At 45.6% G+C, this 12,386-nt stretch overlaps 1 protein-coding gene across 1 annotated transcript; it reads left to right on the forward strand.

Moving 5' to 3' along the window:
* The first annotated feature begins 1,002 nt into the window (after nucleotides 1-1,002).
* LOC132388648 (NACHT, LRR and PYD domains-containing protein 3-like) lies at nucleotides 1,003-12,070 on the forward strand. Its single transcript, XM_059961015.1, has 7 exons — nucleotides 1,003-1,138; nucleotides 1,231-1,296; nucleotides 7,501-9,268; nucleotides 10,278-10,364; nucleotides 10,518-10,688; nucleotides 10,845-11,012; nucleotides 11,162-12,070. Exons 1-7 carry the CDS (start codon nucleotides 1,033-1,035, stop codon nucleotides 11,247-11,249), a joined length of 2,454 nt encoding a protein of 817 aa, XP_059816998.1. The 5' UTR covers nucleotides 1,003-1,032; the 3' UTR covers nucleotides 11,250-12,070.
* Nucleotides 12,071-12,386: the final 316 nt, after the last annotated feature.

Genomic DNA, 12,386 nt, shown 5'->3' on the forward strand with positions numbered 1-12,386 from the left:
AACGTTGCAGACTGGATGCGAGATAGCCCTGACCTTGACAACACACCATCCAGCAAACTTGCTGTCGTCAGCAGAATTTCCATCCTGTTTTCCTAACCGCTGATAGTGAAGATCACTCTTCCCACCCCTTCTGAGTCACAAAACCAAACTCAGTGCCAGAGGCATAAACGACATGGTTTTTCTCTTCTAGGTCATACCCCGAAACAGAGAGATATATATCTGTTATAGAGGGGTTCCCTGCAGGCAGATATTCTGATGTTTCCCCTGCTGACAGTTACCCAGTTACCTATGTCCTAAGCCTTGGGTATACCACTCCCTGTATAGCCCGTCAGTTAACTTCTCAGCCTGATGAGTGATTCCTGGTTCATTCAGTTCCAGCTCCAGTTCCTTAACACAGTCTATAATAAACTGCAGTTGTATGCGCTTCTTGCACTTGTCAAGGACACTGGAGGTCTCCTTGCCTTGCCACGCCCTGTAGGAAGAGCATTCCCCTATCCTTCCTGGCATTCGCACTGCTCTAACCGTGAAAACAACTGGTAAAATCATACCCAAAATCTGCCTGAAGTCTCACTGGACCTTCTCTGACAATAAGTCTCAACTCCCCATTCTATCTCTGGCTCACTCACACTATGTCTTCTCCGCTTAAACGTTGCCAAGTGGATAATGACCCCGCAATCTGTGGCACAGAATGACCGGAATGAACCCACTCGCTTCTTTTAAATTAATTCAACACGCACAGCACGCGGGAGGAACTCAGCAGGTCGGGCAGGATCCCTGCAAACGAACTGTCAATGTTTCAGGCCGACATCATTAGTCAGAAGAAATTTTATTTTTATTTTTATCTCCCGCTATGAACACTTCAATAGTTCTTAGCGATCTGTGACGTTGAAAATGTGCTGGGTTAGTTCAGGGTAGATTTGTACCCATCCCTTTGCTCCTCAATATATTTCCCATTGTTCATTACAGAAGGTGACTGAGCTCGCGGAAAAGGGAATCCGAGCGGGCGCTTCCAAACTCCTCCTGGATCTGGTGATGGAGAAGGGCTCCGGGGCCCGGAGGGTGATGTGGGAATCCTTTGTGAAACTACATCACCATTTACCGAAGCTGAGCAGAATATTGAATGAAATACGGGAACGTGGTACGGTGAACAAAACACTGTATGTTACAGCTGTAAATGGTGATGAATTTAGAGTATTACACAGATTAATGCAGGTTAATCTGTTTGAACAGGTGACGACCAGTTCGCCTACATGGACACTGAGCGGGGTATATATGAATTGCCCACGCATCTGAAAGGTAAGCGATGGAACAGAAATCTCAAAAATCTCATTTCGTTACGGCAGTCTGGATACCTGTGTTTAGAGGCAAGTTACTAGACTGGCAGAAACTGTGAGGCAGGTTTTTGTTGCTGTGGCTGACGACAGGAAACCAAAATACATTTGTCACAACACACGGTACATTTTGGGTCTCGGGCGATGCACCCAGACGCATCTATAGGTTTTATAAACTGACATTCCCGTCGCTAAATATCAGGAGATTTGACAAAACTAGAGCCAGACCTCTCCAACTGGAATATCCAACTCCAGCAAAGGAAATCTCACGCGTCTGATCCAAAGTGGAGCCGATATTTGTTGTGATTCCTCCATAAAAACAGAAGACATAGGGGAGCATTAGGCCATTCAGCCCAGTGAGTCTGATCCGCCATTCCATCATGGCTGATCCTGCATCCCACTCAACCACATGCACTTGCCTTCTAACATATCCTTTGATGCCCTGACTGATCAGAAAACGACGACTTTCCGCCTTAAATATAAGTACGGACTTGGCCTCCACTGCAGTCTGTAGCATAGCATTTTAAGGAACCCTACTCGCTAAAAAAAATCCCTCCTTACCTCTGTTCTAAAGTGTCTCTCCCTCACTTTTCAGGCTGGGCCCCTTAATTCTGTGTACTCTCACCATTGAAAATATGCTCTCCTCATCCACCCGTTCTTGTCCTTTCAACTTGCGGTAGGTTTCAAGAACGTCCCCGCGTGTTCTATTAAATTCCACTTTTGCCCAAAGTTGCCAAAATGTTCCTCATAATGTAACCCTTTCATTCCTGCAATCATCTTCGTGAACATGCACTGGACCCTCTCCAGTGATAACACTTCCTTTCTGAAATATGGGACCCAAAACTGTTGACAATTCTTCAAATGCGGTCTGACGAGTGTCTAAAAAGACTCAGCATTACTCCAGGAAATTAACCTTCTGGTAGTCTTGCACGAGGACTCCTAAGTACCTCTGTACCTCTGATGTTTAGATCTTCTTCCGATTTAGGTAATGGTCCGCTCTATTGTTCCTTTTACCACAAGGTATTTCCAGACATTTTCCAGTACTATATTTGACATTTCTCCCTACTCTTCCAATTTGTCTGTGTCCTCTGCAATCGCCTTTCTTCCTCGACAATACCGAAAGCTACACCTATCTTCATATCATCCGCAAAGCCATTTTTTAAATTACTGACAATCAATGTGAAAAGCATTGGTCCCAATACTGACCCTGAGGAAAACCACTAGTCATCAACAGCCAAGCAGAAATGGTCCATTTTATTCCCATTCGCTGCCTCCTGTCTGTCAGCAATTCCGTTCGCCTTGCTATTATCTTTCCGGTAACACCATAGGATTCTAACTTGTAAGTAAGTATCATATGTGGCACCATATCAAATACCTTCTGAAAATCCATTTGACTGGTATCAACTGCCTATCCTTTGTCCGCCCTGCTTGATACTACCTCGAGGATCTTTAACAGATTTGTCAGGCAAAATTTCGCGCAACAGAGAGCATAGTGACTTTGACTTATTTTGTCATTAGTCTCCAAGAACCTCGAATCCCCAAACTTAATAATACACTTCAACAATTCCCAACCAATGTGATTTTGCTATCTGGCCTATAATTCCCTTTCTTTGTCCTTCCTCCCTTCTTAAAGAGTGGAGTCATATTTGCAATCCTCCATTCCTCTGAGACCATGGCAGAATCAAGCGTTTCTTGAAAAACTCTTGACCGATGCATCCGTTAACTCTTCAGTAACCTCTTTCAGGACTCTGGGATATAGTCCATCTGGTCCAGGTGACTTATCCACCTTAAGACTGTTCAGTATGCCAAGCACTTTTTCTTTTGCAATAGCAATGACACTCGCACCTCCTGCCTGTCACTCACGAACCACTGCGCACTGCTAGCGTGTGCCACAGTGAAGACAGATGCAGAGTACCCATTAGGTTCATCTGCCATTTCCTTGTCTCACGTTACTACTTCAACATCATTTTTCAATGATCCCTCGTCAATTTTACTTCCTTTTACTCTGCATAACTGAAAAACACGTTAGGTAACGTTCAGTATATAATTGGCTTGTCTGGCCTCATAATTAATCTTTTCTATTCTTATAGCTTTATCCGTTGACTTTTGTTGTTTTTTAAAAGGTTTCCTTTCATCCAACTTCCCACCCATTTTTGCTGCCTTATATGCCCTTTCGTTTTATGTTATGCAGTCCGTAACTTCCTTTGTCAGCCATGGTTGCCTACACCTGCCATTTGAGAACTTCTTCCAGTGTGGACCATATCTATCCTGCGCCTTGTGAACTATTCTCAGTACTCCCAGCCCTCTCAACTGTGCCGTAATCCCCGGTAGTATCCTTCTCTAATCCATCTGGAAAAGCTCCTCTCTCATGCCCCTGTAATTCGTTCTGCAATACTGATAGATGCGACTTTTAGTCTCTCTCAAATTACAGTATGAAGCAACATCAGGGAATTGCCTGAGTTCATGCACTAGCTCCTCGCAGCAGAGGAGACAGTAGAAATGTGGTGGGGGTATATTGCCTGTGTCCATATTGAAACATAGGAAACATAGAAAACCTACAGCATAATACATCCTTTCGGCCCACATATCTATGTTGAACATGTCCCTACCTGAGAAAGAACCCAGGGTTACCCATAGCCCGCTATTTTTCTGAACTCCATGTACCTGTCCAGGATTCTCTTAAAAGACCCTATCTTATTCACCTCCAGCACCGTCGCCGGCAGCCCATTCCACGCACTCACCATTCTCTGTGTAACAAATTTAGTCCTTAGAACTCCTCTGTACCTACTTCCAAGAACTTTAAAACAGTGCCCTCTCATGCTAACCATTTGAGCCCTGTCAAAAATCCTCTGACTATCCACATGATTAATGCCTGTCATCACTTTATACACTATCATGTCACCTCTCATCCTCTGTTATTCCAAGAAGAAAAAGCGGAGTTCACATAATCTTTTCTCATAAGCCATGCTCCCCAATCCAGGCGGCATCCTTGTAGACCTCCTCTGCACGCTTTCTATGGTTTCAACATCGTTCTTGTAGTAAGGCAACCAGAACTGAGTATTCCAAATTAAGTCTGACCAGGGTCCTACATATCTGCAAAATTTCCTTTCGGCTTCTAAACTCAATCCCACGACTGATGAAGGCCAATGCACTGTATGCTATCTTAAACACAGAGTCAACATATGCAGCAGCTTTGGCAGTCTTATGGAGTCAGTCCACAAAACCAGCCGAACTTTGACTTATTTTGTCATTTGTCTCCAGGTACCTCGAAACCACCACGTTAGTAAGAGAAGCCAAATTTTCACAACCATCAGGTTTGACTAACAGGCCTATAATTTCCCTCATTTGCCTCCCGCCCTTCTTAAAGAGTGAAGTGATATTTGCACGCCACTCCGGTCCCTCCGGGACCATGTCAGACTTAAGTGGTTACTTACGATCATGACCAATGCATCTGTTATCTCTCTGGCAACCTCTCTCAGGTCTCTAGGATATAGTCCATCTTGCCCTGTTGACTTATCCATCTTAAGACCTTTTCGTCTTAAGACGAAAATTGCCAAGCAATTTTTCTTTTTTAATAGTAATCTGTCTCACTCCTACTGCCTGTCACTTAAGCACCACTGCACACTGCTTGCGCCTTTCACAGTGAAAACATATGCAAACACCCTTTAAGTTTATCTGCAATTTCTTTATTCCCAATTACTGTACTATCTCAACAACATCATTTTCCAGTAGTCCAGTATCAACTCTCAACTTCCTTTTACTCTTTATATTACTGAAAAAGTGCTTATTATCCTGCTTTATATTATTGGCTTGATTGCCCTTATATTTCATCTTACCCCTTTTTAAAGCTTTTTATTAGTTGCCTTATGTTGGATTTTTAAACGTTTAGTTTCATCCAACTTTCCACTCACTTTTGCTACCATGTATGCCATTTCCTTGGCTTTTATGCTCTGCCGCTTGAAAACTTCTTCCTCGGTGGGCTACATCTATGCTGCGCCATGTGAACCATTCCCAGGACCTTCGGCAATCTATATTCTGCCGTTATTCCCATTAGCATCCTCTATAATCCACCTGGTAAAGCTCCCCTCTCATGTTTCTGCAATTCGCTTTATTCCATTGCGATACTGATACATGTAAGCTATGCTTATCCCTCTCAAATTGCGGTTTGAATTCCATCATTTTTGTTCACTGCCTCATAAGATTCCTGTGCATTAAGCTCTCTGTTAATATCTGCGTTATTACACAACAACAAATCTAAGATAGCCTTTCCCTGAGTAGTCTCAAGCACAAGCTGCGCTACAAAGCTATCTCATAGGCATTCAATAAATTCCGTCCCTTGTAAGTCAATATGGTTGATTTTCCTATTTCCCTTGGTATACTGAAGTCGCCCATTGCAATTGTGTCATTCCTATTACATGCCTTTTCCAGCTCTCTTTTCAATCTCAACACCTCCTCTTGGCTGCTATTGTCTGGACTATATATGATTCTGATTATGTATTTCTCACCCTTGTAATTTCGTATCTCCACTCACAAAGATTATACTTTCTCTGACTCCATATCACGTCTTTCTAAAGACGAAACTCCATCACGAACCAACAGAACCACACTGCCGCCTAAGTCGTCCTGCCTGTCCTTTCGATACAAAGCATGTTCTTTAATATTGTGGTGCCATTAATGGCCTTCATTCAGCCACGACTCATTGACGCCCACAACATCAGACTGACCAATATATAACTGCACCAAGAGTTCGGCCACCTTGTGCCGCATTTAAATACAACACCTTCAATTCTACATCTGTGCCCTTATGAATTTTGCCTCTGTGGTGCAATTCAATACTTCGTTATGTTTGCATTTCAACCTAATCATGAGCTTCTCCTTCCTTCCGTACATTCATGTTACACCTATCATCTACTTCTAAGCCTGTTAGCTCATCCTCAGATCTATCATCCTGGTTCCCTTCCCCCTGCCATATTAAAACACTCCCAGCAGCTCCAGTAAATCTTCCCGCAGGAATGTTGGTACCGCTCCGATTCATGCAACCCGTCAATTTTGTACGGGGCACGCCTATCCTAGAGGTTGTCCCAGTTATCCAAAAACGAGAATCCCTGACCCGCGCTGCAATTCTTCTGCCTCATTCTATTCCAATGTTGACTGTCGTGTGGAGCAGACAGAAATACTGTGATTACTATGTTTGAGTTCCAACTTCTCCGCTTCCTTCCTATCTCCCTATGTTCTGTTTTCCAGACCCCGAACCTTTTTACTTCTTATGTCATCAGTTCAATATGTGCCACGACTTCTGGCTGCGCAACCTCCGATTTCAGCATATTATGGACGTGTCCAGAAACATTTCGGACCGGGGAGGAAAAGAACCACCAATGTTTCCTTTTTCTGTCCACAGAAACGCCTATCTGTCCTCCAGACTATAGAGTCCACTATTGCTACTGCGAGCCTCTTCAGTTTCCTGCTCTTGCGGGCAACAACAGAGGATTGCCTGAATACAAATACAAGTTTCCAGCAGCAGAGGAGACCGCAGACATGTGGTGGTGGTGTATTTCTGAGCTCATCTACCAGCTCCTCGGAGCAAAGGAGACTGTAGTGAGTGCTGGGTGCTTATTGCCTGCATTCATGTCCCAGACCCTCAGAGAATAAGAGACAATAGAGTAGTGCAGCGTGAGTTATACCATGGCTGGCTCAGCCTGGCAAAGGAAACTCTGTGGCTCAGTACTGACAGCTTAAACTGAAAGGACTATCAAGAAGATCAGGTCAGTTATGAGAGAAGTAAAATGACGTAAATTGCCCATTGCAAACCCCCTCCGTGTAATCGTCTGCACTTTTGCAGAATTCAACCAAAGCTGAGCAGTGAAAGCAGTGAGACCACCCGCTCCACACAACACTCTCCGCTCCAGAATCACGTGAGCACTTGGTGCTCGCTGGAACACCGGGGAGTCTGCAAACTACGAACAATAGGCAGAGCGGAGCTTTTAACTACATATCTGAATCAGATCAGAAATGTTTCTGGCCCAACGTTCAATTTCAGACACTCTGTTTCTGATCTCCTAATTTCGCCCAAACAATGTCTTCAACAAGTTTCTTCATTGTGGGCTGGAATACGTGAGTGTTTGTTGTTCATCAGATCAGTCAGTGACAACCTATTTCTTTCCGTCCTCAGATGTTCGACAGAAACACATGGAGACTCTGCGGGCACAAACTGAAAAACTGAGAGTGAACACGATCCTGATGAGGGAGAAGGTGAAGGTTTTCCAGCTGGTTGATCGATACGCTGAGCTCACGGTCATTTCTACTGTTCGAGAAAGGAGACTGGTAGAACATGAGCTTCTGGCAAGAGGCAGAGACCAGGAGGAGTGGAGACAGAAACATCTCCGCGGAGAGCTGGAAAAAATCCGCATTGATAATCTATTTCAGAGCAGTTACTCAAATAGATTTTGGGGAAAAATTAAAAGATTATTTGCGCGATCAACTTCGGGACGTTCGGCAGCAGTGGCTGGAGTACCGGGGATCGGGAAAACAACACTGGTACAAAAGATTGTTTATGACTGGGCCTCGGGGAAAATATACCAACAATTCCAGTTTGTCTTCAGTTTCAAATTCCGGGATTTAAACTCCATTAACTGTAGAATAAACCTGAGGGAACTGATTCTGGATCAATATCCTTACTTTGTGAAGTTACTGAGAGAGGTCTGGAAGAACCCAAAGGGATTGCTGTTCATATTTGATGGTATAGATGAATTCAAACACAGAATCGACTTTGCTGACAGTCGGAGAGATACAGAACCCAAGCACCAGTGCTCAGATCCCGAGTGCTGGTGTGAAGTGTCGGACATTGTGTATAGTTTAATCCAGGGCAAGCTGCTCCCAGGGTGTTCAGTGCTGGTGACCACCCGTCCCACTGCGTTACATTTACTGGAAATGGCGGAGATCAGTGTCTTTGCTGAAATCCTGGGATTTGTTGGTGAGGAACGGAAGGAATATTTCATCAGACATTTTGAAGATCAGACGGTGGCGGCAGCAGTTATCAAACACGTGCAGGAGAATGAGATCCTGTACACCATGAGCTACAACCCCTCCTACTGCTGGATCCTCGGTCTGGCACTGGGCCCCTTCTTCACACAAAGAGTCAGGGACCCGCAGCGAGTTCCCAAGACAATCACCCAACTGTACTCCTACTATATTTACAACATCCTGAAAAACCACGGGCGTGAGATTGAGAACCCCCGTGATGTGTTATTCAGGGTTGGTCAGTTGGCCTTCAGAGGAGTGTCCGAGAAGAAGATTGTGTTTACAGATGGAGATTTGATCAACTACAATCTGCAGCCTTCCCAGTTCCTGTCCGGGTTCCTGATGGAGCTTTTGGAGAGAGAGGATTCTGCCCGGAGCGTGGTGTACACATTCCCACACCTCACCATCCAAGAGTTTGTAGCTGCAGTCGCACAATTCCTTGATCCAAATCCCGGGGATATTCTGAAATTCCTTACTGAAGTCCACAACACAGCAGATGGGCGATTTGAGGTGTTTCTCCGTTTTGTTGCTGGTCTCTCCTCCCCAATGACTGCTCGGGGTCTGGAGGAGTTTCTGGGTCCATTTCCTCATGAAACAACCTGCCGGGTGATTGACTGGGTGAAGGAAGAGATTAAACGCCAGAGTGGTAACACAGAGAATGAAGCTGGTAAAAGGAGCCTCCTGAACACATTGCACTACCTGTTTGAGTCTCAGAATCGTGGACTGGCTCAGGCTGCACTGGGATCTGTGGAATCACTTTCATTCCGCGGAATGACACTGACCCCGATTGACTGCGCGGTCCTGTCTCATGCCATCGGACTCTGTGAAACAGTAAAACAGCTCAAATTGGAGTACTGCCTAATTCAGTGTGAAGGAATCCAACGTCTGGGACCCGGGCTGCACAGGTGCCAGGATTTGAGGTAATTTGTTTTTAACTCTCACTCTGTTCTGTTGTTTTTGTTTCAGTGTAAAGGAATTTGTGTAAAACTCAAGTAACTCAGACTGTGAATAATTGTGATTGGTCGATATTCCTGTGGTTCCTTGTGAAGGGATGTTGGAGACATTCATCAGATCAGTGAACAAAGGCCATTGGTTTAATGGTAGTAAATCACAGGAATGGCCGTGTTTCCTGCTGCCTGTGACACGTCCATTGACAATGTTCCTTCTCACTGTTACTGACACCCAGACCGACACTGACTGCAGCAGGTGGGTCAGAGATTCACACCCCCTTCCCGGTGAGGGACAAGAGACCGTCAGCAGACCGTCCCAGTGAGAAGGAAATAAATAGCATTGTTAGATTGTCCTCTCTGCCCTTCCCCGTGTGTGACTATCTCCATCAGTCCACCTGTATGACTGTGCTCACAACCAGATACCCAGACCTCATGGGCGCATCTCTTTTCTCCGGACTGTGGGCCTCACCCTCCCGTCCGCGCGATCTATTTCTGCCTCATTGTCTTGTCGATTCATGTTTCCCTCATGGATCTCTCTACCACATCTACCTTCCTCCTGATTGGATCTCTTCACCTTTTACTCCTTCCTCATGTGGAATCACTTTCCATCCCCTCCCACCTTTGAGGATCTTTTCCGCAATTTCCCATGGATATTTTCCAAAACACATCTCTTCCTTACTGTGGAAGTTTCTCCCTTTCTGCTCTGGCCCCGTCGACCCTCTCAAGGCACGAACACTTTTCTAACCATCATGGACAGAGACAGAATTTGGGGACTTGACAGTGTAACAACGACGGACTAAATCACTGAGGTTCGGTGAATATCCCGGAGCTGGTCAGTGAGAGTCATTGACAGTGATGGGATCTCCGATCAGTGATTTACTGAAGGGTTTAATGTTTCCTGAAATACCCGAGTGAGAGAAATTCCCTGAGACCCACGGTTTGAATCACTTTGTTCATCAATTTATCTGTTTACGTTTAGACTTGGGGATAATAAACTGGAAGATTCAGGAGTTAAACTGGTGTCTGCTGCGTTGAGGAACCCGGAGTGTAAAATACAGAAACTGGGGTAAGTACCAGACTGTGGGAGATTGTGTTTACTGTCACTGGGTGTCTGACACTGAACTTTAATGTGATCAGTAATTGGTTTAATAATAAACACTGGGGATTTGTACCATCTCCTCTCTCTGTGTCCTTCACCCTCACTCTCTCTTATCTCCAGGCTGGACTATGTCGGTCTCACAGATTCTGGTGCCGAAGATCTCGCCTCCGCTCTCAGTAGAAACACATCCCTGACAGAGCTGAACCTGAGTGGTAATGAACTGGCAGATTCAGGAGTGAAACTGGTGTCTGCGGCTCTGAGGGACGCGAAGTGTAAAATACAGGAACTGTGGTAAGTACCAGACTGTGGGAGATTGTGTTTAGAGTCACTGGGTGTCTGACACTGAACATTAATGTGATTAGTAATTGTGTTACTGATAAACACTGTGGATTTATACTGTCTCCTCTCTCTCTCTGTCCTTCACCGTCCTCTCTCTCTCATCTGCAGGCTTCACAGTGTCGGTCTCACGGATTCTGGTGCCGAGGATTTCGCCTCCGCTCTCAGTACAATTCCATCACTGACGCAGCTGAGCTTGGCATCAAACTCGCTGACAGACCGATCTGTCCCCGCTCTCCGCCGCATTATACTGACTCTCCCGAGTCTGGAGAGGATCTGGTGAGTGTTTGTGTTAATGTTAATATCAGCGGATCCGCGGGTTTTCTGGTGATATTTTTGTGGGTGTTCTTGAAGCATAACCTCAGTCCCCTGTAATGACACTATTGTATAATCCATTTACTGAAACTTTAATCCTCCATCTGTTTCAGCCTGAGTGGGAATCAGTTCAGTGAGACATGGAAGAAGGAAGTGGAGTCTCTGAAGGAACTTCGACCCGGACTGAGAGTGGATCTGTGAATATCTGCATGTGTCAACATCACAGCCCGCGGGATAGGGATATTTTGACCGAATTTCCGCCCTCCCATTAATAGGCGCCCTCCCGTTTAATTTCCAACCGTTCCAACGGACGCTGGCTCTAGCCAAGCCCTCTGTGACGTCAGAGATGGCTCCACAGTGACACAATATCGCTTCACGTCCCGCGTTTCTGCTTCCGGCTGAAGTCCGGGTAAAGAGCTCCGACAAGTGCGACCTCAGGAATTACACAGACAGGAAGACCCCGCGGGTGGGGCCGAGTTCCCCGGATGGGATTATCCCAGGAGAGGATGCTTCTTTTTAAGGATTGGGCTGAGGCCGATGCATTCGGCAGTCTGGCCGATGTAATGATGTTAAATTAGCAGACACCTCGGCATTGACCCTCGATCTGCAGCGATCTCAGACACGGCACTGTGATTTTATAATCAATGGGTGAGAAACGGGACTGTTTCTGCAGCCTGTCACTCGTTGTCGCCGATCAGTTAATTGTGTGTGACTGTGAGTGATTCGGGAACAGTGTATTTATTCCTGCCCGTCAGCAGCGCTCACAATGTTTAATTTACATTTGAGCTGAGCCGAACATGTCCTTACCTAAGAATTTACCCAGGGTTACCCATTCCCCTCCAATTTTCTGATCTCCATGTACGTGTACAAGAGTCTCTTAAAAGACTCTATCGTATCCGCCTCCACTGTTGCCAGAGCCCATTTCACGCACTCACCACTCTGAGTAAAGAAATTACCCCTGACATCTTCTCTGTACCTACTTCCAAAAGCACTTTGTGGAGTCACTGCCTGTTTATGGTCCCTCCCCACGAACACTGATGAAATAAATAAAGAAGTTATTGATTTTATGGCTCCTTACTGCCACCACATCCGTCAAATAGAGGGAATGTTTATGGGACAGTGTGAAGGGAGCTTCACTCTGTGTCTGACCCCGGGAATGTGTGACGGGACAGTGTGAAGGGAGCTTCACTCTGTGTCTGACCGCGGGAGTGTGTGATGGGACACTGTGGAGGGAGATTCACACTGTGTCGGTCCCCAGGAGTCTCCATGGAAGGATTGGAGGGAGGTTCTCTCTGTGACAGACCTACTGGAATGTGTGATGTGACAGTGTGGAGGGAT

This window comes from Hypanus sabinus, unplaced genomic scaffold (assembly GCF_030144855.1).
Source record: "Hypanus sabinus isolate sHypSab1 unplaced genomic scaffold, sHypSab1.hap1 scaffold_371, whole genome shotgun sequence".
Classification (NCBI taxonomy): Eukaryota; Metazoa; Chordata; class Chondrichthyes; order Myliobatiformes; family Dasyatidae; genus Hypanus; species Hypanus sabinus.

Excerpts from the sequence above, each read along its gene's own strand:
- LOC132388648 (XM_059961015.1), top strand. The coding sequence starts at position 1,033 with ATGGAGAAGGGCTCCGGGGCCCGGAGGGTGATGTGGGAATCCTTTGTG. Across the intron at positions 1,297-7,500 it reads ATTGCCCACGCATCTGAAAG|ATGTTCGACAGAAACACATG; the intron begins GTAAGCGATGGA and ends TTCCGTCCTCAG. Across the intron at positions 10,689-10,844 it reads TGTAAAATACAGGAACTGTG|GCTTCACAGTGTCGGTCTCA; the intron begins GTAAGTACCAGA and ends TCTCATCTGCAG.